At 38.4% G+C, this 26,755-nt stretch overlaps 2 protein-coding genes across 21 annotated transcripts in view; both read left to right on the forward strand.

Moving 5' to 3' along the window:
- FBXO25 (F-box protein 25) overlaps window positions 1-26,755 on the forward strand; it is a 653,677-nt gene that overhangs the window by 359,617 nt on the left and 267,305 nt on the right. The window lies entirely within an intron of this gene.
- Window positions 1-26,755, forward strand: part of DLGAP2 (DLG associated protein 2) — a 451,834-nt gene that overhangs the window by 150,361 nt on the left and 274,718 nt on the right. For 2 of the 20 annotated variants that reach the window (XM_052697279.1, XM_052697306.1), the window contains exon 1: window positions 6,107-6,425. The exons of 17 other annotated variants lie outside the window; for them this stretch is intronic. In XM_052697279.1, the coding sequence (XP_052553239.1) occupies window positions 6,368-6,425 (58 nt within the window). In that variant the 5' untranslated portion in view covers window positions 6,107-6,367. Of the gene's footprint in view, window positions 1-6,106; window positions 6,426-26,755 lie in introns of those variants that run through there. One more of the 20 variants, XM_052697328.1, reaches the window with a different exon arrangement.

Genomic DNA, 26,755 nt, shown 5'->3' on the forward strand with positions numbered 1-26,755 from the left:
TGATGGAAACCAGAACTGATAAAAAAGATGTAATGCTTTGTCTTCAGTTTGCCCTTCGAATATTTTTACTAACATGGGTACTCTGTACAGAACACCAAGAAGCAGCCAAACAAGCCTTTTCTTTTCAGATTAAACCTTCTCTTTCCTTTCTACTGACTGATACATCTTTTTAGAACCCTTAACTTTGCTTGCAGATGGGTTGTCTCATACTTTCGTCTGTTCCTTACTCCTTGTGTTTGTGACCAAACTTCTTTGAGGCAGTTAATTGTCAGGGGAGGGCTGGACATCCCCATGGCATGGAGGCACACAGTATTACCAGGAAAGAGCCTGGTTATTCAGAGGATGGCTGTAGTCAGCTTCATTTGGGTTACGCAGCATGAGTCGGAGTGCTGCTACCTTATCTGTGGCCCAGGGCAATGGAATCTTCCTATCCTGCTTTTGTGGGAATGGGGTAGGAGCCACTCGAGGAGGTAACTGCTCCCTGATTCCTCTGGCATTCCTTTCAATAGAGTTATCTCCAGCAATGGGTTGCTCTGTGGGTAGGAAGTATCTTTAGGAGAGGAGGCCAAGGGTTTTGAGGCTGGTTCAGCTGGCAGACTGTCCCTGAGGCTGCCACAGCCAGCTCTGGGCAGAAAATCAGGGAAGAGAATGCAACTTGTGAAGCTACCAGCTGGCTCAGGTCTCTTGGTCACGTATTAAAAAAAAAAACAACAACAACATAGCTTCAGTTCTGGCATAAGGAGATGAGCCTTTTTTAACCCATTCTGTGTGGGGGTTCAGCATCTTAAAAATAGTCACTGCAGCTGCGTGCCACAAACCTGGAGGTAGGAGGAAGGCTGAGCAGACTGGGAGCAGTATCTCAGTGAGGCAATATCTCCCCACTGCCTTTCACCATCCTGGGGTCGCCTTCTGCAGAGGCCACAACAGGGTCCCACTGATGGGCCGGGGTCCAGGGGAGTGCAGGAGCAATGTGTCTGAGACAAGTGTGAAAATGGTACAGAGAATTAACAGCATGTTGAATGCAGCTTTCAATTATTCATTGAGAGACTACTTCTATTCCTTTTTGGCTTAATCCTTAGAAGCGTAACCATGCGTCTGCTACAGATTTTATGGATTAGAAAATCATAGGATTAGCCGGTCCATAAGTTCATCCTGACGTATACTAAGTAACTCATCAAAAAAAAAGGATGCTTCATATATAGGAAATGAATAATTAATTTTGTTTTCCTGCTTTAAAAAAATATAATCCCTAGGTGCTTTTCTGTTTTCTGCTGAAGCTGAATTTTTTTAGTCCTCTGACAATGTCTTACACCCTCCAATATGTCTTGTTTCTATGGAGACACCAATGAACTGCTGCTTGCGTTCTTTTGCATATCACAATACAAGATTGCTTCAGAATTTTTCCCAACGCTTCACTCACTTCCCTTATAATTAGAAATTAATCAATAGGTTCAGTGCTCTGGTGTCATGCGCTCACATAAACATGCACAGACACATATGAAGCCTGCGAACCTGCCTGCAAATGCTGCGTGTGCTTTCAAAGTTTTGTTTTACAGAGCAGCACATTTTGTCTTGGGGCTCATAAGGCTGTCATTCGAGCTGTGTTGGATAGCAAGGGTGAGAAGATGGATATCTTGTGTGCAATGGACTAGATGGGAGGAGGCTGGGACACTCCGTGCTTTTTAAGACCAGGAAGGAAGTGTGGAATTCTGGCATGGCCTTAAAGCACACTGTTAAGATCTTGGACTTTTATTTCCTTAATATTATGTAAGCTGTTGTTTAGCCCCATTGAACTCTTTTGATTTTTATGTGAAATTTGCCCCCATGCCTCACTTACCAGATAAAGAATTATTGTATGCTGGTCCTTTACATTTAATTCTCCAAGCCCTGTTCTTCGTCCCCAGCATGCACGTGGCTCCTCTTCAGGAAAGCAGCCAGTAAGCACATGTGGAGCAGAACACAATGTAGAGTGTAAGAAAAAAAACAACCAACAACAAACTAAATTACATCGTTTCTTACTGAAAATTTTCTATGAAGTAAACAGTATTTTTAATTATGAAGAATGAGTGAGACTGAAATGATACCAGACTGGAAGTTGCACGCTACTATTAGTAGCGTGTACTATTAGACTTTGAAGTCACTGACAATCCTCTTCCTACTGCACTGTAAGAAGAGGGGATTTTTTTCCCCCCAGTTAAATTGCACAGGTGAAACAGCACTGGACTTTGCTATTACCATGAGCTCCTTGTTATTGGTTCATATCATAGTGAAATAAATTTCTAGCAATAATTCAAAACAGCATTAGCAGAGGCCTCATAACCGATAAATGCACACCACCTGATGATGGCAACAGATGATGTCTCATGCTCAGCTTATACATGCTTGCACTGAGATGTATGCTGAGAAACTTTTTTCATGTTTTCTTTGTACTACACAGCTGTCTGTCTCCTCCTGCTGTCTTAGGCTTTGTGATCTCCTCTAGACAAAGAAGATACGTTTTCCATTTTTTGCAGCTTCTGATGGATTACTGATGCTGAAGTGTAGTTCTTAAATTCTACACCAGTCAGTAATCCAGTGAAAAAGAGAGTTTTGATGATACACTTCCGGCTGGTGTTTCTAGCCAACATGTTCACATATGTATTTATACACACACACATATACGTGTATGGGTATAAATATGCGTGTAAATGTTTGCCTTTTGTTACACTTTCTGCTGTCAAACTGAGAAGCAAAACAAAACAAAACATAACCTTTTTTTAATGAGATTTTATAACGAATGCTTGAACTCCATGAACATATATTGTATTCTTGATTTATTTTAACTATTCAGTATTTTTGTTAAATATACAGAGGGCAAGGTTTAACCTCCAAATGAACCAAAGAGCAGTACTGCTTTCTCAAGAATAATTACTGTAGCTATGCAAGCTAGCACATAACAGTTAAATATATCCTTGCTTTTGACAGAAGCTAGTGGAGCTGGAACAGAGATGAACATAGCTTATTAAATATAGCTCTTATGAAGACTGCTCTATAATTACTGTGATTTTTCTTTGTATCATTATGATCATAGGCTGATCGAAAACAATGAATCCTGTGCTTTCAAGAGGCTAAGAACTATTCAACCATATACAGAGATCATACCTAGAGTAACAGCCCTGTTAGCTTGCTTTGAGTAGTCAATGTAAATAATGCACTATAAAGGTTAAGTAGGTCCTTCCGCTGATGGCCCCTCTCCCACTGATGAGAGTTTAAAACTGAGAGAAGAATGCTCTGAGCAAGACCAAGAACACTTTGTTCCACATACATATCCATGAGCAAATATTTTGTTACTCTTTTTAACTGAGACCAGCATTCAATGTATAAAAAGAGATCTGCTGATTTTTTATTTATTTTTTTTTTTCACATGTCTGGAAGTGGTTTTTGAGCTGAAATCTTCTGAATGTAGTGACCTATATACCCAAAATGTTATGAGAATAAAAATGTCCAGTTGTCCTTTGCTATCATCTCCAGCACTCCAACACATCCAAAATAGATCCAGGGACCTGGATTCAAATATTTTCCATCTTTTCCAAATCTTGAAAGATTTCCATGCTTTCTGGGTTTGAATGAAGAGCAAATAGCAAGGACGTGTTCCTGTGGTCTAGATTATTTCTTGTTTCCTCAGGTCTGTGTTGACGGGACTGGGAGGCAGCAGACCCCAATTCTGCTGTGGGAAGCAGAGGGAAATGTGAGCTTTTCAGCCAAGATGCTGCCCAGTGCAGGGGCCCATTCAGGACTGCCTTTGCCTGTGAAGCTTTTCCCTTTGTGCATTTGCTGGCAATTAACGTTTGAGGTGCCAGAATTCTGGCACTTGAAATTATAGCCTCTAGCTTCTACCTAGTAATAAAAAATAATGATTTTATTTCCCTATTTTAGATTTCAGGCAACTTAGGTGCACCAGCATTTCAGACATTCGGTGTGAAAAAAAAATAAAGGGCTTGACAACAATCAGTAATTCTGAAGGCAAAGTTTGGGGTTAAGATGTGCTGTTCTTTACTGCTGTGCTCATAGAGCTGACATGAAGACGAGGATGGGCATGTGTGAGATCAAGGCTGGGTGTGCTGCCTTTTTGTGCAACCACTCGACAGTTCCTTCCCTGAACCAATCCAGCTTTGTATTAAAGACATTAGTTCCGTTGCCTTGGCTACGTGTACTGGAAGGCTTATCTGGAGCCTCACGTTCCTGATGGTTGTTATATACCTTCTCATTTCTAGCCTAATTTATTCTCAGTTAGTCTGTTTGCAGACCACCAGTGTTAGCAAAAATCAGCCTTTCCTTCTCTGTGTTTATCTGTTTTTAATGTTTAACAGAGAGACACTGCTCATGCTTCCCTTAATTGCACTGCAAATGTACTTGGAAATGTTTGTCTGCTGTACATTCATATATATTCACACTATCTGTGTCTATTAAGAAACATAATAATATCTTCTATTTAATATTGTTTGTTAACATGTGTCTTTTTGCACAGTTTTTGAGCAAGTTAAATTGTTTTATCAATTGCATGGAGTTAATTCAAATATTTCAAATCTGTTAGGGTAACTATGGTATGAAGCAGTGAGCGTGACGAGATTAAATAGAAAGGAGAACCGAAGTAAGCAGCCTAAATCCCATTTTGAACCCAATCCAAACATTCCTGTAGGTTCGGTTTAAACAAGAGCACTTACATAAACAGTCAGCTTTTCCATGCCAAGGTTTCCCAAACAGCTTCTTGGTAAGGCCACAATTAAATAACAGTCAATTCTACAAGTAATACCTTATTGAAAGTAATTAAAAGGAATGATTTTGAGAAACAGCCTTGCTGCAGAAAAACCTGGCTGATGGCACATCCCAGTTGTCTGATGCAGTACCATAACAATTGGTCTCTGTTTCAATCTTATTTAACAAATTCATTAATAGTATTAAAGAAAGCAAGTGAACAGCATGTTAATGAAGTCAGCAGATGATGTAAACAGCAGGAAACAGAAATTAGAAGATACTTAGAGATTAGAAACATGAGCAAGAGGCGTTATCAATGCATCATAATCAGATTGAGAAGGAGTAGAAGCTAATGCATCTAGGATAAATTAATTCAGAACTGATTTTACATAACCAATACATATTAAGTCTACAGAAATATACACGCTAGATTATGCTAAAGCTAAATTAAGAACCAGTTTCTGATCAGTGCAATACCTGAAAAGGCAATACTGTCTTTAGAAGAGCAGACCAGTAATTGCTGAATTACAGCAAATAAGAACTGGTGGTTAAAAAGACTGATTTAAGAGGAAAGAGTGAAATGTAATGTCTTTGACTAAGCAAGGCATGGAGATGAAGACTGAAATAATCTGTAGCCCTGAAATACGGGTAACATTTAAGCAAAATATGATATTTTGAGCATTGCCAATAATTTTATTTCATTTCAAGAAAATCTTTTTTATTAGGTAAAAGCAACCTGTTACCATATTACACCAAGAATTAAAAAATAAATACACTGAGGCTGTAAAGACAATGTAATGCCACTAAATGGAAACCTAAAGTAGGCTGCAGGCTGCTGCTCACTAGCACCTGGAAATGCTGAGTCCCTCATGTGTGAGGGACACGTCCCTCATGCATGCCTCAGTGTGAACGTGCATTGCAGAGGCCCTAGCCAGTTATATCTAACCTGTCATTATTTTCTTTTTTTCTTCTTCCCCAACAATACCCAGCTCATAGGAGAGGAGACTACCCAAGTGCTCCGTTCAGTGAGCCCAATCCCACACAAGCTCTGAAATACTTCCCCTTCCCTGTTGTGGTGATGCGCACGCTGCAGGCAGGCTGACAGCCACCTCCTCCAGTTAGGACATGCAATCATCAATACCCTTTTGAGCTCACTGAAAACATGACTAACCCAGTTCTCATCTCATATGCTGTCAAATGCCACTTGGTGAGTCTTGCTCCTGTTCCAGCTGGAGATGGGCCCACACTGGAATTTGGGAATCTGATTTTCGTGTTCCAAAACTGAACAAAGAATCTCATTTCTAGCCTCAGTCTCCTAAGCTGCAGTCATGTCTGTAAGTGAAATGCTCAAACACTAGTTGTCTGGGAAAAATAAATGAGTGATGATTTTAAGGGAGATGCTGTGGCTACTCAGTGCAGTAGCTGCAAGTTTTTTGGTGCTGTTCCCAGAAATGCTTCAACCATGCTGAGGAGCTCAATTCTCTAATTAAAAAAAAAAATTGTATCAAATATTTTTCAGCTTTACACTCTCAAATTAAAGCTTAAAAACCTCCAAGGAAGGAAAGGAGGCCAGATTGGAGGGGGAGGAGGTGAGAGGAAGGAAGCGGGTGGAGAAAACCACTATATTCCCAAGATGCAAGGAAAGTTGAAAAGTAGAAGAAAAAATATATTAAATCAGTGTAAACTAAGAGGTAAGTTTAAGGCTTTTTTTTTTTTACATTGAATGTATGTTTTGTTGGGGTATTTTTAGCAGTGAAATGCTGTGTGCTTTAAAAACATTTTAAATACACTAAAGTGAGGTAATTGCTTTTTCTTCATTTTGTGTGCTATAAAATTGATCTATATTTTTATTAAGACCCATCAAAGAATGTGTTGTGCTGGGAGTTTGGTACGTTTTTGCTGTTCCTGGTTAGAACCGTCTGTTACTTCACCAATGACCTACATGAAGTGAAGCAACATCCCACGGCAGCAGGCAGGGTGTTTTGTTGTAGAGCTCAGCTGCAAAAGTTAATTGTTTATGGAGATTTAATGGGCATCATGCTCCTACTTACCTACATCCCTGTCATTCAGCAGTGTATTGGTATAGCTAAGCAAAAGAGGCTCTAAAGTAATAGATTTTGGTATAGTTAGGAGGAGAGTTGACCTGCATTCTTTGAACTGAGGTCAGATCAGTGCCCTACGTTGCCTATTAGTGTTGTTGCTACTACTGCTACTTGGTGTGCTGCCTATACAGGGGTTGTATAAGTTAAGTTTTGATCAGAGACCACATGCAAGCAGCTGAATAGTAAAGTCTGGTGCACTTAAAAGCTCATTTATTCCTAGAATGTTTGTTGCTGTGCTGCCAGGAGCCTGCCAGAGAAGCAACAGAATAAAAATATTGCTGATTAATACAACTGTGCTTGTGTTGTAACACCATGTGATACTAAACGCTTTGTCACAGATGAGTTTAGAGAGGAAAGGAATAGAAATCTGTAAGGAGTGGATGCAGATGTAATGAGGTTTCTCATGGTTGTGTCGAACAGCTGGGCTGAGTGGGAAGGCAGAGATGTTCCCGCAGCTTTCAGTACTTACTTACTGCATATACAGACCAACTTATGTGCATTATTTTTATCTTTGGAGTTTGGGAACTGGGTAGAGCAAGTGTGTGAGTGACATCAGCTGTAATGAAGAGAATCCATGATCTTGGGAGCTGATGGTTATGGTGAACACAGGAGAGGGAATGCAGAGAAATTGCTGCCACTTTCCTCTCTGGTCCTTGTGAAGCTTTTGCTGGGTCTGATTCTCTTGGGCTGGAGGTCATACTTTGTTTCAGAGCTTCTATTGTCTCTGTTGTTCTTTAATTTTTCCAATCTTGTTCTTTGACCTGTTTGCTTTATTGGTTTGCTTTATTGGTAACATGTTCTGGAAATGAATTCTGTAAATTAAGTGCACTGTCTCTGTTTTGAGCCTGCTGTTTGAGAGTTGTATTGATTGCTTCAAGTATTTTTAATGTGAAAAGTGAATAATATTTCTCACAGAGATGCTTATCATTGCCACCTTAAACTGTCTAATTATAGGCTGAAAAGCTGCAGCCTGCTTATATTTCCCTCCTGCTCCATATGTCTGATTATCCTTGTCCCTCTGTGTTTTCTAGCCCTTCTATATTTCTTCAGTGATGTAGATGAAAATGTTAGAGGTTTACTGCTTTCTGAAGACATGTTTGTCTAATGGCTATTTCCTCTTCCTTTCTGTCACCATTTAGACTTCCTTAACTTTTCTAAATATTTTTTTCAGAGTTGAACTGAATGCTTAAATATTTCTACAGATAGCAGTTACAGAAATATATGCATGGCAGCTGTGCACTTCAAGATGAATATATTATGAATGAAGAGCTTGAATTCCACAGTATTTGTACTATTTTTATTCAGGCACATCCTGAGAATTTAGTATCAAATGGCCTAATTCTGCTCTGACACTAAAACCAGTGAATTAAACCAGAAACTCCTACATGATTCAGTAGGATCAGGAGTTGTCCTGCCTACTGTAGAACAAAGCTCAACACCACTTTTAGAGCTGCTCTGAATTGTGTATGAATCTAGATGTTCAGAGAAGGAAGCTTGGGAGGGAAGTAACCAGGATTCTTGAGTAGATGTGATTGTAGGATTGGAGAGAGTTAGAAGGCAGCAATGGATGAGCAACAGGAGCCGTAAGGAGTGGGCAGAAGAGTCAACTGCAGACTCCCAGGAGTGGCAGGCTGTCATGACGTGATCAGGTACTCTGACGTGCATCCTGAAGGTCATCAGTGCCTAAATGGGAATGTAGCATCCTAATTCAGCTCTGTGATTTTCAGCCTTAAGGAAAATCAACAGAATGGGGGATGGTAGAAATCAAGCTTAAGGTCAGACTAGGTATCTGATAGCTGCAGTGGTCTCTATTTTGTTCTGTATAGATTAATGGAGAGTATTTTCCTCTGACATTTAGAAATCATGTCTTATATTTTAAACAGTCTTAAATAATTAATATGTCAATTTTATCACAACTCCATCTTAATACAGAACTATCAGACCAAAGAATGAATCATACTCTTCTCAGTACCTGGCATCTGTTCTCCATTCTGTGAAATTTTTGAAGACTGAAGGTCCCTTTTAAGTCCACACAACTTATTAATGGACCAGAAGAAAACAGAAATGTCTAAAAGAGGTTCTGTGTGGAAAATGCCCTGTTTAGAGATTTTTTGTTAAGTGAGACACTTTTGCTCATTGCTAATAGAAGTAGCAGAAAGATAGCCTCAAAGAGGCACAGCCCAGGTTGTTAAAAATTCCATCAATAAAAATGAATCCTTTCCTTGGAATCTAACAGCAGGCTATACACATCAATGCATTGGTATTAATATATCATTCATCAGTTGTGTTACTTCAGCTTCGCTTCACTGTGAACGTTCAGGTATAGAATGCTTTAAAGAAATCTGGGCTGGCATTAATAAAGGTATGCATGGCAGCATCCAGGAAGAAAACGTGCTCCTTATGCAGCTTATCTGAGAGTTTATCCAAATGTGTAGAGTGAATGTAGGCAACTAATAGCAAACTGGAATAACAAGCAACGAATGCTTTCTTCTATCACTTGTCTTCATGAGCCTTGGTTCATCTTCTGACTTCCCACTTTAGACAGGTAGGACCTCTCTGACTTTACATGGGGCAAGTTTTAGTAATATTTCAGCCCTTTGTTCGCTGCAGTGTTCAGCCAGCTGCAGCTGGATCAGACAGTGGAAATGAAATGCATATATGAACTTAAGGACTCTGACACGAGTTCTGCCAAATGTTCTGCTGGTAACTGGAAATACTGAAAGCTTTGTTACTGCACACTGTCTCTCTTTGCCAAATTCTTTTTCTCCCCCCCAAGTCTAACAGTGCACCTTCTCCCTCTTGCCGTGTGTGACTTTTCCCTTGCATCCCCAGAAGCCTGATGTTCTCTGTTTCCTCCCCAAATCTATGTTCCTCCATCATCACTAGGGTTAAATAATAAACATGCATGATGCTAAAGAAAAGGAATGAGGCAAAAACTTTTCTTTTTACAAAGTGATCCAGACTGTCAGATTAGCTTCAATATATGCGTCCCTCCCCATGCCACACATAAAGTGTAGCAGATAAAACTTCATCCATGGTAGAAAGGGAGAATGCTGAGTAGACTGGAGAAAGCAAGGCATCATCTTCTTCTTTATGAGGTGTTCCAGCCAAAAGTAAAGATTCTCTATCCTCTTTTTTATAGAATCACAGAATATCCTGAGTTTATGCAAAAGGTGTTGAATGCTTAGATTTACCATGACATCCAGATTTTGGGGGATTTGTACTGTTTTTATATGTTTCAGACACTAGAAGTGCATATCAATATTAACTAACATCTTTTCTAAATTTTATGGCCTTTCAGGAGGTAAGGAAATGGAATCTTCCTCATGCCCAGTACTCACACGAGTTGTTGTGTGCTATACATAAGCAGGAGAATGACTGGTGCTGTAAACTGAAAGGCAAGGAAGGGATGGATCTGAAAGACATTCTGTGTCTTGATTCTCTTGACATCTGTGCCAAGATATAGATAGAAGAAAGAATCTGGTCTTGCTTTGAAGTATTGAAGCAGTGTTGGTTCTCTAGAATACAGGCAGAATTGAATTTTGGAATAGTTCCTGTTCCCTGCAGCATGACTAACTGTGCTCCCTACAGGTAGACCTGAGGAAACAACAGATTGCTTCTGCAAAGGCAGCCTGTGTAGTGAAGCAGGAAAAAAACATTCTGATGGAAAAAAGCCTAGGTACTATTATTTCATATTTCCACAAATGGAATAATAAAGCAATTCTGAAATACCTTTCTGACCATGCAGTGACCTCTAAATTATATGTACAAAACTGAGTAATTTCAAACACTGTCCAATTATCTCATTCCAATATGGCATTTTCAGTAAGAGAAGGATTAGCCAAGGAAGCAAGGTGGACTGAATCTTCAATTAAGAACCATCTTTAGTGAATAGAAGCTTACCATATTACTATAATCGTTATTTAAAGAAACTGCTTGTACTGGCAAAGTTTTGTTTTATGCGAATGTTTGCCTCACAAAGCTCCCTTGCAAATACGAGAATGCTAACAATTTTGGCTTAGAGAAAACTTTTAGATTTTCAAGGAAGAAATGCTACATTCAGCTCCATTGCCAAAGGTGCCTTTAAGTTCATAGCTGTGCACTTCTCTTCTGGGAATGCAATTGTGATTTCAGCTTTCATGATGGTAGTGTGTTCTTAGCGGGTGGTTACAGTTGAGTTATTTTGTAGAATCACAGAAATTTTTGAGGTTGGAAGGGATCCCTGGAGACTGTCCAGTCAAACCCCACCTGCTCTAAGCAGGATCCTGGCTGAGTTGGCCGTGACACTGCCCATCTCAGTCAGGTTTCAGATATTTCTAAGGATGGAGACTCCACAGCTTCTCTGGGCAACCTGTGCCAGTGAACTCCCTTACAAGGAATGAGTGGCGATCAGCCTGTAATGCTTTGTCTTCGCCACTTCTTCATGGCCATTCTCTGCCCCTGCTTCACATGGGATCCCTCCCACAGGACGCCGTCCTTCTGCAGCTGATTGCACATGGGATTCCCACAGGCTGCAGCTCCCCCAGCCCTCCTGCCCCACCGTCGGCTGCTCTTCTTGGGCTGCAGCTCTGGCCCGGGCTGCTCCTGCAGGGGTATCCATGGGGCTGTGGCTTTCAGGCCTCATGCACTGCTGCACCGTGAGCTCCTCTGTGCTGCATGGGGGATCTGCTCTGCATGGTGCCCGTGGGCTGCAGGGGACGGCCTGCTCCTCTGTGGGCCTCTGCTGGGCTGTTGTCCTCTCTGCTGAGGCCTCACCTGCAAACCCCTGCTTGGTGCATTTGCAAAGAGGGGTTGAATCAGCCCTTCACTTTCAACATGCTATCTGAACAAGTTCGATGGATCTCTGTCCCTCAGATGAATCCCATGCTGCTCTAAACCAGCTAACTCACAAGACTGAAAATCAGATACTCTCTAATTTTAGACTGCTGCAATATTTTTCCCTCATTTCAGAGTAATTTAGACCTGGATTATCCTAGTAGCTTTGTTAGGGAAGTAGCAATTCCCTGTGTCACTGTGCTTCCATCAGTAATACGTTCAGTGCAGGAGGGTTGCGCTTTTTTTCTCTTTAAAGTAAGCATGGAAGATGAAGATCCAAGGGAAGAGTCTTCAGTTGTGGTTTGTGACCCAGGAGGCCATCTCCAGCATGATCCAGGCAGATATCTAGAGCAAAACTTGGAGGCAACCACAGTTCATTACTTTACTTGCAGAATATCAATGCCTATATTTAAGTGAAGATTTTTCATTATACCCTGTTAACTCATAATAAATGTTTTACTGAGGAAATTATTTAGAATCAAATTTATTCTTCTCCACAGTAACCTCTTTCTGCACCTTCTATTATGAAAAGCAGCAAACAGTTTTTGATACTGTAATTTGCAAGCGTAGGTCATCCTACAAGGCTATACGTGGTGCAAAGGATAAATGTCCAGCGTGATTTCTGTGAGCATTTTAGCAGCTGCCAGTGTTTTCATCAGAGTAGAAGTGAATAATACATAGTTCCGTTAGATGGATGGCCCAAAGCCATTATGTCGTAATCCTGTTATGTCTGAGTACGAAAATGCATATATCAGTGGGTGTGACTGCTGCCTATAAGAAAATCTTTCGTGTACCAGATTAATAATTACTTACTCTTTGAAGAAAAAATTGAGATTAGTCCATACTCACGCAATGGAGTAAAGGTAAAGAAAAGCCAATATTTATTCCAGGTAATTTTTTATGCTTTGCTTATTGTGGCAGAAGTAGTGGTTACTTACTTGTCTACTGTGGACATAAAGGCACAGAATATGTCTAGCCTCCATCTCACACAGAAATGCTCAAAGTAAGCTGGAAAGAAAGGTTGGATGGAAATTCTATAAAAAACAATATTGCTTCTGCAGCAGTTATCAGGAATAGTTATGTCACTCTATGAAACTTTATAAATGGGAAGGTGAGGTTGAGTTGTGCGATTTCAACAAAAGAATGCTTTCACATGTTTACAATTCCCAATCTTAGGTATAAGGAAAGGTAGTGTTCTGTTCTGTTTGATAGCAATGGCTTTATTTTGATTTTGGTTTTGTATGTTTCACTGTGCTGCACAAGGTATACTTCACAACTGTGTTCATTCTGTTTTCCAGAACAATTTTTCTGTCACTGTGCTACTGCAGTATATACAATAGAATTCCTTTTCATATATGTCTTCATTTGACTGATAAATTAATGGGATAATATAACTGAGATCACAAAGAACTTTTTTGTGTTTTTGTTTTCGCATCTGTGCAGGTGTACATGTATTAATGACAGATGTATTGTGAGTCATTCGCATCCATCCTAGAAGGATTTCTTCCTGATTCAGATCTGTGTAGATATATATCAATGCTGCAAAATGACAGCAGAATGTATTTACATCTGTTTTATGAAGCCAGAAGTCTAAAATGATTGAATTACATCAAATTATTAGAAGTGAATTCTATGAATATGTTTACAAAAATATAAATTCTAACCATGTCCTTGTATGGGAATATATTTTTTGTGAGTTTATCCATCGTATGGAATCACTGAGCAACAAGTTTGTGGTGGCCATATCTAATAAGCTATTACATACTCGTATGGAAGCACCAATTCTGGCTCTAAATGCAAAGAAATACAGAAGGCTTAGGAGTTAAATGTTCTCTTGTCAAAATAAATGCTACACTCTATGCAGCTTGCCCAAGGGCGTGATGGACTGACATATCACACTAAGGCTCATTTTTGCAGCCTATAATTCATCTGATTAATTCTGGTGTAACTTGCATCTAACTGAAACTATTGAACCTTGGTTAAATTAGGTGGATCAAAGGGATTAACTGAAAAGGAACAAATTCATTTCCTTATTTTGTGAGCAGTTTTGTTACATGATTTTCTAGTTAAAATTGTCACAAGACAGGTTTTTTTGGTACATGTAGTATGTATGTATGTTTCTCATACAGTACACTTTAAGACTGCATTAGTAATCAACATTTTGCTGTTTTTCCATTAATGCTTTCCAGTTATTTTCCAAAACTGCTAAGCTAATTTTCTCCCAGGTGTATAGTTACCACTGAATCCTTTACAGGTGAACTTTTGCTAGATAAAAGTGTTAGTGAAAACAAAAGCAGGGCTCGTTCTAACTGTAAAGGAAAGTGAGAGAGAATCTGTGAGAATGGGGAGCTTGCACATTTTGGTTGTTGTTTTTTGTCCAGTGCTTTTTTAGCATATTTTGCTTAAAAACAAACAAACAAACAAACAGATGCTTCAAATGTGTGAGGCTGAAAACACTGTCGTGTGACATTAACTTGAAAGGATGCTAAAAGCTGCCAACGGCTGCAAAAGTGGCTGAAATATAGTTTTAAGCATAAGATGAGGAGTTCATTCTTTTAATGTTCTCTCTGTAGTTTAGACAAGTCCCTAATGGTCCATCCTTTATAATTTTTATTCTCTCTTAGTGCAACAGTGACAACAAAAGACCACTGGGAAATAATGGTTCGTAAACAGCTTTTAATCCTGACTGATGTTCATCATCTTTCTTTTCAGTCTTACCAATATTTGTCTGAAACAATTGGCATAACCAGGATATAGCTTTAAAATAGCAATGCCATAAAATATTCTTTAAAACAACTCAAAATAAAGAAAGATGTTTATCCTAGAAGTAAAACAACCGTATGCAAGAGAGACTGCAAGAATGTAGTAGAGGGCTGATTAATAGGATCACTAGATAAAATGACTGCTTATGTTCAATGCTGCCGTATTTCTTATATTATAGACATATGGAAAGTAGGCTGAAGAGTTCAGTATAAGATTTAAAATAAAATCAAGCCAATGTAAATTACTGCGTATGCTGTATAAGCACAGATGCTCTTGGAAAGACAATTGCTTCAGCATCGTGGGTTCAGCCGGTCCCTGGATATTCTCTACAATAATTCAGTGAAATCTGTCATTACTGAGAGTTGATTATGAAACAATTTCAGAGGTTAGACGTAAAAACTTTTTATGAGTTTAAGTGAACAGTACCTATTAACTTTTCAGTATTCGTCAAAAGCACACAGACTATGTTTAGGTTTTCTAATATTTGTGAATAGATTGAGTTTTAATTAGTTATCATACCTAAACAGCAATGTAACAATTCTGGTAATAATTACCAATCGTTGACACTTCCTGAATACTGATCTGGTGCTGCAGGATTACATTGGCTTGGGAAGGACAGTAGATTCACACATCTCAAAGGAATATTTATGATGGGAATGTGAAAATATAAGCTGACCAGTGGTTGACCTTCAGTCTTTGGGGACTTCATTTCAAAGGAGGTAGACTAGTTGAGAACCTGGTCACTCACTGTTCAGAGAACACTTAAACCACCTCATCTCTCCCACTGCAGTACTATAATTTTTCAGCCTAGTATGTTTTCCTAAGGCTTTATCTAGTCCATACAAAAGCTTTTAAAGACTTCTGTACTTTTGTATAGAGATTATTTTATAGTCCATTAAATTACAGTGCTGGGTGGTTAATTTAATTTTAGCATAGCTTCTTGAAAAGGGAGCAAATAGCAAGAAAGCAGTCTTCAAGTAAAAATAACAGTAGACAATTGACTTCTTGCCTCTAATTAAAAAAATGGAGGTCGACTTTCATGCTGCACCTCCATATACATTATTTTCTGTAGAAGCGCTGGCACAAAATTGAAAATGTCAGTGATTCATGATCCAATCCCAGCAATGATCCAGAATGAGGATGCCTTTCTTGATGATCGAAATATAGGGAAGTATGTATCTGTATCTCTCAGTGCAGCAGAATGTCTGCTGTGTTACCTTCTAGATGTTTATATTTCTCAGGCATCTAGTGTTATCTGTGCCACTGATGTGTCTTCAGTTTGTGTATCTAAGTTTGTCTTACTAAGAGGAATATTTTCGTGTATTTAGGACATTACACACTTTCCAGTTTCCTACAATTTGTTATACTTCCAGCCAGGTTTTCTTATGACAACCAGTTGTCTTTGACACGTCTCCTTATCAAATGCTTCTTGAAAAATGCATGTTGTCCACGTCAGTTTCTCATCTATCATAGCAGAATTATCTTATAGAGTTCTATCAGCTTTGTTATGCAACACACTGCTATTATATGTTCATATTGGCTGATTCTAATGGAATTAAACTTTTCTTAGTACTCCCTTTCCAGTTGCAACAAAATTGTTTTCCATGTGTATAAAAAATGCCCTCTGTCATGACTTCTTTGAACAGTGGGCTGTGGTCTCAGTTTTTAAGTCATTCAGGGGCTTGCTTTACTATCACAGAATATTGACTGTGAAAGCTCAGTAAATGCTTTGCTAATTGGAAAGCATTATTAAGCAAATCACAGTCATATACTTCAATGACAGAAGTAAATTTTTATAGAAATGTGCAAATTTCAGATAGGAAAAAAAAAAGCCCATAGCAAGTTTCAGAGTCTAAAATTCAGAAGAAAACTGCTGTTGTTAGTAATCAGAAAAGTAGAAGAATGTTAAAGAAAATTAATATCACCTTTAAAAATAAGGTCCTCAAGGCTTGGAGGACTTAAAAGACAAAAACCATAACTCTAACCCTCCCACTTGGGGAAAAAAAATATTTATTGTATTCTTCATTGTTGTGTCATAGGCATAATTGCATTTTAATACTTGAATTGCAGTTTTTAATAGATTATCAACTTGAATATTTATTTTTGAAAGATATACAATATCTAGGTATAAATCCAGGTTTATTTACTGTTTGTTAATTGTATATAATTGAGGCAATTATAATACTGAATAATAGAGTAGAAGGAAAAGATAAAATAATGGATTATTCCGTCCATTTCTGTGAGCCATAGCACAAGAAGGACATGGAGATGTTGGAGTGGGTCCAGAGGAGGGCCACAGAGATGAACAGAGGGCTGGAGCACCTCTCCTATGAGAACAGGCTGAGAGAGCTGGGGCTGTTCAGCCTGGAGAAGAGAAGGCTCCAAAGTGACCTGATAGCTGCCTTCCAGTACCTGAGGGGGCCCACAGGGATGCTGCAGAGGGACTTTTTATAAGGGCAGGTAGTGACAGGATGGGGAGAAATGGCTTTAAACTTGAAGAGGGTAGATTTAGACTAGATATTAGGTAGTAAGGGTGGTGAGACACTGGAACAGGTTTCCCAGTGAGGTCATGAATGCACCTTCCCTGGAAGCACTCAAGGCCAGGCTGGATGGGGCTGTGAGCAACCTGGTCTAGAGGGAGGTGTCCCTGCCTACAGCAGGGGATTGGAACTAGATGATCTTAAAGGTCCCTTCCAACCCAAACCATTCTGTGATTCTGTGACGAAGTGAAAAGAGACTTAGGGAGACAGTAAAATAGTAACATTTTTTCATACATATGAGGGGACAGCTTACTTCCAATACAGGTGTTATATGGTAGTGTGAAAATAAATGGTAGAGATACTGTAAAGTTTAGAAATGATACTTCACTCTTCCACTTATTTTCATCTTGGAAGGAGTAGGTCTGAGAACATATCTGTTAGAAGATGGAATGTCATTCCAAAGATCTTCTCCCCAAAAATCTGAACAGTCTGGAAAAAAGAAACAAAACCAAAGCACTTCTTTGGAGAGTTTGAAATTCCTGTTTTTTAAATGTTGGAGGTAAGTTTTGTCTCCTAATTGTAACTGAATTGGTCATTATATGTGTGAATAATCTCAAAACAAAGTAAGCAAGTGCTTAGTTCACTGTAAATCACTCACACTATGAAACACTGGGAATCCATTGATTTTGTAGTAGGTGTGTGGCTATATACTATAAACTTAGCTAATATTTTGGTGAAAAGTGGACATTGTTGTTTTGCAGGTTATCTCCTAAACTGAGAACATTATCAGTAAGCTGAGTGCTGGAACTTGAGCAAACTGCAGATCTTTTCTTCCTTCTTTCTACTTAAATCTGTAAGAATTCTGTTCTGCTGAAGTGCAGTTACTGTAGGATACAGAAACAAGTTATACTTGGTTAAGGTAGAAACCACAACTGAGACAAACCTACATTAGATATACATTCCGTTTTCTTGCTGCTTTAGAAAAACAGACATATTCTGACATTATTGAAAACATAGATATATTATTTTCACTTGAAGAGCTAACTAACATAATGGAACTTAACTCTTTGTTAGCTGTTTTTCCCTTGTGAAAGAAGGTATATATCAACCCATTTAGGAGATAAATGATTTCAGTAGCAATCTCATTAGCTGCTAATAAGTGGCACGCCATCTGAAGGTTTTTTTCCTCACTTCTTTTTTTCTTTCTTGCATCGAGTTGGCCTCTTACCTTCTTTAAGAGAGAGGCTGGGAAAGAAAGTACAAAGAAAGATTTAATAAAAAATGCTTTATTGAATATTTAACAAATTTGATAATAGTACAGTTTGAGCATATACAGGTAGGAATTCTAAGCGAGTCAGGAATGTGCTTTCAGATGCATCTCATGAATCACCCAGGCAGTGGAAAACTGTTAAAACTTCACAGATTTGATTTTTCTGAAAGATATTGAGAAGCAACTTCAGAGCACTACAGCATCTGTTAGAGGTGCTCAGATGGTCTCTTTTTATTTAAATTTAATTTTTTTAAAATTACATGATGCATTCCATGTGAACACCCACACCATTATGTTGATGATAACTTAAAAGTCCAGATGATGTGAGGAACATTAAAGCAGCTTTCTTTCTTTTATTCCTGCAGGTTTGGCTTAATCAAGATGTATATATTCATGCATGCCTAACATTGTCAGAATACTTTTCAGTGAGATATTTCCTTTACTGTAAAAATCTGTTTTGCTTCTTTTTACAACCTGTAAAAAGAATGGAAAAGATCCATTGATAATAGTGCTGTTAGATCTTACACTAGAAAGGAAAAATTGATTCTTGCTAGTACATTATTTATTCTTAGGAGTCATCTTCTATGTAAATGAATGTAGTGTCCCTGAAGGAAGTGAGACTGACAGAGCTCTTTACTCAAGTCTCTTGCTCAGGCTATGCAAAGCATAGTGAGCACTCTTGTGTCTGCCCTTCCTTTGTCCTGCCCTGAAGCAGTGACAGGTAAATCTCCATGTCCGTGTTGACTTTTTTCTGCTCTGAAATTTATGATTAGAGGCCATTTGTCAAATTTTAGCTCTTTGAAACAGGAGGGAAGCTAACCCATTCTTTTTCTTCTGAAAGCTTATTCCTGCCAGCTTCTTTTTCTACTGGTTCATTCTGTTAAGGTTGAGGTGTAGCGTAGCAAGAAATTTCATCTTTCTGAATAGAGAAAGAAAAACACTAGTGATTTTGACCAACTGTTAGGGAAATTCATACTTCACAGATTTGCTTTGTTCTGGGCACTGATTTTCCAAAGCCTGAAAATTTTTGAAGAGAGAGATCTTGGTTTTGATTTACGTGCATACCACACATTGAAGAAAACTAAAGTTGAGTTTCACAGTAGAATTTTTGGTGAGAGTTTAGCAACTTGTTATCAGATGTTCTTTTCCTAATAACCTTATAGAGCTCCCTTCTGTATTGTTATTCGTATTACTTAGGCAGACAGAATGATTTTGCCTACCTACTGAGTTAATTTTGGAAACGGAATGGGCCTCCAGCACCTACCTGGATAGGAACAATAATTATACTGTTTTAATGCTATGAAAAGCATTTATTTCTAGAGTCTGATGAAACGTCAGTATGAAGTACCTAAAAATTGGAGTGGTGATGCAGCCTTCAGCCATATTCTAATTCAGTAATTTGTTATTACAGTAATAGTTATTACAGAAGCTTTTGTTTGCATTGCCATAATTTATTTGTATATTAAGATTCAGATCATTGTGCTGCTTAGTAAGTAAAAGGGAAAGTTTATTTATTTATCACCGTTTCATTATTTATTTTTGAGAGAAAGGCAGAAGAACAGTGAAAGCATTCATATCAATACTTCATTCATTTCTCACTCTTTTTTTGTGAACAGAGAGCAACCACTTTAGTTGTTGACAAACTCTTCCAATAACTATTCCTTAATGTTTGGACAAAATTATTTACTATTTCAGTAGCTCCTTAGCTATTAAAATAGGGGAAGCCTTTCAGTTAAAACCTTCATCTTAGCAGTGGTTCAGATTGTTTTATCTTTCTTTATGAAACATAAAAAAAAATGGGTTTAAAGGCAGCCTGTACCCTCATGTACTCAGAATACTCCTTCTGCTCCCTTATTTGACTTTGTAGCAAGTGTACAATAAAAAAATCCAAGCTCCTCACATAGATTGAACTTTTTATTATTTTCTTTTTTATTTACACTTTGTTTATCTATTTCAGCTCTCTGGCCTCTTTGAACCTCGTTTTAGAGGAATGACAGTTACTTGCAAGAAGAGTTACGTCCTCTTCTAGCTGTGGTTTTCACCTAGGTCATCAAGAACTCTGTAATGGCCAATGTCATAAACATGACATGAATGATGACAAAAACTCAGAGGTTCCAATGGAGAGCTATTAAGTCAGTGGGGAAGAATAACAAGTGAAAACTATAAAATTGAAGACCTGATTAATTTTAGTTTTGCATGCCTGGAGTCTTAGAGACCCTTCAGCAATGGTAACTTTCCTTCAGAACTGTCTCATGTATAAATAATATGGGGTTGTTTTTTTTTTGTGCTGGGCAATGCCACTGTATGGATGGCATCATAACAAACAAGAAACTGACTGTGGAAATTAGTAGTTACAGCCTTGTTGTCGTCGGAACATAGCATTGCACTTAAAGCTTAGAAATTTTCATTTTTAAGATTAAGTTGATGATTTTAGAAGTAAGAAATGCATATAATGTCAAGAAACGGTGGGATAACCATGATTTATAGCATGAACAGAAAGGATATTTTTGTCAGCAAGACTTCTGGCAAAGAAGCTATGTTAACATAGCCTGCATAGCATTTTACACATGAAAATGACAGCGTATAGCTAGAATGCAGCTTCAAAAATAATGCATGGTTTACGATATGTGAAATATCCCCATGCTGTTGAAGCAAAAGCCCTTCAGTATGAAACTGTTGAGGTGTTATTCCTACTTGTTTTCAAAGGTATTGAAGGACCTCTGTTTCTTCAGGATTTCTGTTGCTGACACCCATCTCTATTACTCTTTTAAGTTGCCCACATCCTCGAGGCATATAACATTATCAGTAGGACTTAACACACAGCATTGTCCATTTAAATAGCTTTATGTTTGTGCTCTGTCCATGATTCTCCCAAAAAACTTCCAGTCTTTGGGGCTCTGTGCAGAAGTTCTGGCTGACCACCAGATAGTCATTTGCAGGATTAAGACCAGAAAATGAAGGTGATTTCAACTGAATGGAAGGACCCTTGTGAGGTTCAGCACCTTTATGGTCAAGATGCTGGTCTTAGAAATGATCCTAAGTAGGACCATGGTCTATGTGACACTAAGCTTAATCTCTCTGTACTTTTCTCTGTAAGCCCTCCATAAACGGGGCTGAAAAGAACCCAGATAACATAGTTGCTGAGTACATATTTAAAATGAAAGCAAATATCATCTGTAATTTCTAAAGACACTTGCTGATGTTAAGAAGTGTATTATTTTTGAACCTGCCACTCTGCATCACAGATTTTCAGTGAAGAGTTAAGGAATTCAATACCCATCTGAAAATAATCTCCCTTCAGTACACCATCATTTAATTTTGTCTTGCTTGTTATGCTGCAAGAATTTGTAATTGTTTTAAATTACACTGTACATTATTTTGACATATTCACCTCTTAATGTAGCTTTGTAGAAACAGTATGGTGTTACAACACATTAGCAATCAATAACCACACTGCTGCTTCAGGACATTGCATTTCTCAAAAAAGACACACTCCTGAAATATTCAGAATTACCTCATTTTTTCCATTCAGAATTTTGTTAAACAAATGCTTCCATATCTTCAGAAGAACCATGCACCCACAATTCTATATACGTGATGCACATCAGTGGTATCAAAACTTCAGAAGTTTGTAATGAAAAATCAGAGTGTACTTTCTATTTATAAGATTTTGAACAGACAAGCAAAATCTGAATGTCTTACACCCTGGGTTTCCAATCTTTTGGCTTGCCTGTGCTGCATTGTGTAAAGAGGTATTTTCTGGGGCCCCATATACATAGGCCATTCCGAATGTAATGCCTCCTATTTATTTCCATTGAAACTACAACAGATGGACGCAAAGAGCACAATAAATACTATTTGATAGAACAAATCCTTACCTGCAAAATGCTGTATTTCAACATCATCTCCAGTATTAGCTATGCATTTTTGCCAGCAAAGAGCCTGAATGTCACACTAGTAAAAATCTACAGCAGTGGAGGTGAGCCACTGTCACCCCCTGCCTCACTGTGCTCACATCCACTGTTTGCTGTCCATAAACATTCAGCAAGTGTAGATGAATGCCAGTGGGTGCCATTTTTTCTGCACATAGGATTTCAGTTCCATGTCTTTACTTCACATATACTTCCATATCAGATGCATTGTGTCAAACTGCCTGTCTGCTGCCACATGTTGCACAGCAACAGCACGGAATGGAATGTTTGTGGGAAGGTTCAACCTCTACTGCCATATTACCAACATCCACCTCTGAAGTTGTGGGCCAATAGCATAAAATAGGAAACATTACTTTCAGAGCAGTCCTTCTATAAATAAGAGATGTGTATGAGATAGATTTTGTGTGTGTTTTCATCAGCATCTCAGTAAAGCAATCATTTTCCAGAATGATTTTTATTACATTTGTTTGTGATATATGATATGTTTCATCATTTGGGAATAGAAAGATGTGGTATAGGAGCAAAGAGTTTGTTACTAATGTAGTGTGGATAGGGTGGTGTGAGGTGATCTAGACAGATTATTATTTAAAAAGTGGAAATAAATATCTATGTGTCTTCCATTTGTTCCATTAATTTGATATTTTGACAGAACAATTGTTTTACATGTCTGCTGTCAAGCCAACATCTTGGCAATCATTTTGCAGATCCACAAATTCAGTTCACATTCATGGTCAGTGGTGCCACAAACAATGCCATCTTTACTGTCATATGTTAAAGCACTACGTGCTTTAGGAAAAATAATAAAGGAGTAGAAGTCACAGAAGGATTTATATTTTATAGCCTCCACCATGACTGCTGCTGCTTTTGAAAGCTAAAACAATAACAATTGCACAAGGAGCCATGATGAAATCTCCCTTGTTGAAGGTGAATGGAACTGGATGTCACTTTGTACCTTACTCTAAACAGCTCTGTACATTTAGAAGCAGAGTAAATTCACATTCATTCTGGTGTATCACCCTTTAACCTGTTAAGTTTTCCTGAGACAAACCCAGAAGTCTTTAAAAGTCTTTGAGTTAGCTGTCATCAATTTCATTCCTAAATTCTGCAGCCACTGGAGAAGAATAAAACCTAAATATTTTCAGTAGTAAATTCTGCTAAGCTTTGAACTTACATGAGAAGTTTCTGATTGTTAACATCAAGATATTGATTAATCCAGCCTGATACTTTATTTGTTCTACTAAGACGTTGGTAGCCAATTCATGGTATGTGATACAGTTTGAACATTTTATAATATTTGTTAATTCAAATATAGTTTTCATAGAGAATCTTTTCTTAGTTGAATGTTTAGATTTATTTTTATTTATTTATTTATTTATTTTTGAGCAGAGGGACTTATCTGTACATCTTCCTCTACAGCACAGGTGTAGCTATATCAAGTTTCCAATGCCAATATTAGGAAATTGCTTTATTTCCTTTACAAATAATAATAATCTTTAAAACATTGGACCAAATGTTCCGTTTTCCACAGCATTAATCTGACAAGCAATTTGCATGACTGAGTTCAAGTGAATTTGTCTCTATGAGGATATTTTCCCTTTTTATTTGCTGTTATCTCTGTTACTGTTGAGCTGACAGCTTCCTATATTATACAATTAGACATATGTAGCATTCTTCTCAAATACTGTTTTATATTTGCATGACATTTTACAGTGACACAGAGTAAGAAGGCATGTAAAGTCAGCATCACAGTAATTCGATTCTATGAGATTTACTGCAGCATTCTGGAGTTGATGAGGAATCTGAACTCTTTGATCATAGCAGTGTTCTTCAGATTTATTTTTTTTTTAATTTTTAAGTAGGTGTTTGGAAATTAATGCTAGTTATGACAGCTTTTATTGAGTACACTTCAAATATTTTCAGATTGACTTGCCTCCAAATGCAAACTGTTATGTTGCAGAACAAACACTGTAAATGACAGTTCATACCAGAAGGCCACATCTAAGCACTGAAGTTCTGTTCTAGCCATGCAGCTGCACAGATTGGTGGCACAATTACAGCTATCTGCGTTTTAATGTACTGTTAACCCAGTTTGGACTCCAGCTTCAATGCTGCGCAGTCACTTCACTGCTGACACTAGTGCTATGCTTTTTCATTGCCTGGACATTCTGTATCAGAGATACTACTCTACTACTCTTTCCTTTTTGAGAGCAGCAGCGTGAATGAAGAATCACATGGCTGAATAAATCGAATCTGTAGGAGGTACAGGACATACTCAAGTGAGCCCTTTATGTTGTCAGCAGTTCAATTCTATAGTTTGTAATAGACATTACGTTCTGTATGATAAGGTGTACTTTCTGTTAAGTTTTCATTGAGAACTGAGAACCGTGAGAGCCTAAAAGTACCAGAGCTTTGTGGCAGTACAACTGGAACCTTTTCCTCATAAAGAGCTTTTCTAAGAGGATCTAAATGACTCTGAAATTAAAAAAGCCAGATTCTCTTAGACTATGAACTGGAATAGTTAATAAAAGCTGCAGTGATTTCAAAGTGGCCTGATGAAGCAGAGTGCAGATATGAGGTTTATAATCCAGTGACTCTTCTCCCTGTGACCTCACAGGACAATCTTTGCTTTCAGTCAGCTATTCTCTTCTGAGCTCCTACAAACTATGAATGCGCATACTGATCCTTGTATCTCCTCTCAGTCTCCTTTGCTGCTCTTAGCAATGATTTGGGTTCTCTTTGATCTGCAGGATCTGGGCATGCTTTTCTCTCACTCTGTTTTTTTTTTCTGCCTCTGTCCTGCAGTAACTGAGGATGCTGCATTTCCCAAAGAAATATGCCACCTTCTAGGGGATGCCACCAGCTTGTCACTCCTTTTAAAGGAATGAGAACAGAAAAATGGAAGGAAAGAAACACATCTGTGTATCAAACACTGTATCTGTACCTTGTTAGAGTGATTATTCTGATTCCCATGGTGTGATCATTCAATATAGCAAATTTGTTAAATGCATGTATGCATAAATAGTACATTAGGTTTTCCATATATGATTATGAGTACACAAAAGGTGACGACAGTCTATGAACATACATATTTTATACTGACATGGCATAGTTTTTTCTATTTGGAGTTACTGTGAATCACTTCATATACTTCATGTAGGTTGCTCCATAAGTAATGCCTCCCCTTTATTTCCATGGAAACTACAGATACAGAGTGCAGTGAAAACAATTTGATGGAGCAAATTCTCACAAAGCACTATTGCTCAACGTAGTCACCACCATTAGCTACGCATATTTGTCGGTGATGAACAAATCTCACGTGCCACACTCATAAATGTCTGCACCAGTGGAGGTGACCCTCTGTTTCACAGATTCTTTGACAGCATCATTGCTAGGAGAATGTTGCCCACACAATCCATCTTTCGATGGCCCAAAGAGCTGGATCGGCATTGTACTCCATGATCTTCAAACTGGTATGAGGCCTGGCATTATCGTGTTACAAGAAAAAGGTTGTCTTCTTCTCTGGCCTGACTCTGGAAGTTCAAGGCTTCTTAGTCAGCACTGCAGTGTCTCAGAGTTGATGGTTTGTCTGGGTTTGAGGAGATCCAGGAGGATCACCCTTTTCCTATCCCTAAAGACAGTGCACTTCAGTTGACCCACTGAAGATTGCGCCTTGAACATTTTCTTCGATGGAGAATTTGTATCTTGCCACTCTATGGTCTGCCATTTTGACTCAGGCTCATAGTGGTGACACTGTGTCTCATCACTGAGATGATGCCACCTTCAGGCTCGTATTGGTTCAGTAGGTCCTGAAAAGCTTGGTTATGGTGTTCTTTCTGTTTCTGTGTGAGTATTCATAGGACCCACCTGGTACAAACTTTGTGATATTCCAGTGTTGCCACCATCATTTCCAGTTCATTGAAGCCAATATTCCACTCTGTATACAGTTCCATGATCATAATCTGCTGATTCAAATGGATGAGCTGATCAAGACTCTTCATTCTGTGTGTGACAACTGTGCATGGTTGTCAGGAATGTGGCTTATCTTTCACATCACTGTTGACACTGCTGAAATGCACCCCCATTGCCTCACTGTTCTCACATCCACTGTTTGCTCTCCTTAAACATTCAGGAAGTATCAATGATTGTCAATGGGTGCTATTTTTTCCACATGGATTCAATTGCCTACCTTTGCTTCATCCACACTTCCATGTAAGATATCATTTTGTCAGTCTGCACCTCTGCTGCTATCTGTCGTACAGGATCAAAATGGAATATTGGTGGGAAGGTTTAACCTCCAGTGCCATACTACCATCTATCTCTGACACCATGGGCCAGCAAATTAAAATAGGAGAGCAGCTTTCATATATGAAAAGACTTTTTAAAGGATATCAGCAGTTCATAAGATACACAGTATGCTAACACATAAAACATTCGTCCATCAAAATGATAGTGTGTCACAACAAAATATTCTCAGCTCAAGGAGATCTCCTTAAGTTAATGCCAGTTAATGTAGTTATTGATTTGGGCACTGAGAGATGAAGGCAGTTTAACATTCAAGGGAGGCACCTCTCCCAGCCATAGGTCCAATGCCTCTTCTTACTTCCTGGCTTCCTCTGCCCTTCTTACCACCACAGGCCTTTTAAGCAGTGCAGGAGGGTG

This window comes from Tympanuchus pallidicinctus, unplaced genomic scaffold (assembly GCF_026119805.1).
Source record: "Tympanuchus pallidicinctus isolate F22 unplaced genomic scaffold, pur_lepc_1.0 scaffold1, whole genome shotgun sequence".
NCBI lineage: Eukaryota > Metazoa > Chordata > Aves > Galliformes > Phasianidae > Tympanuchus > Tympanuchus pallidicinctus.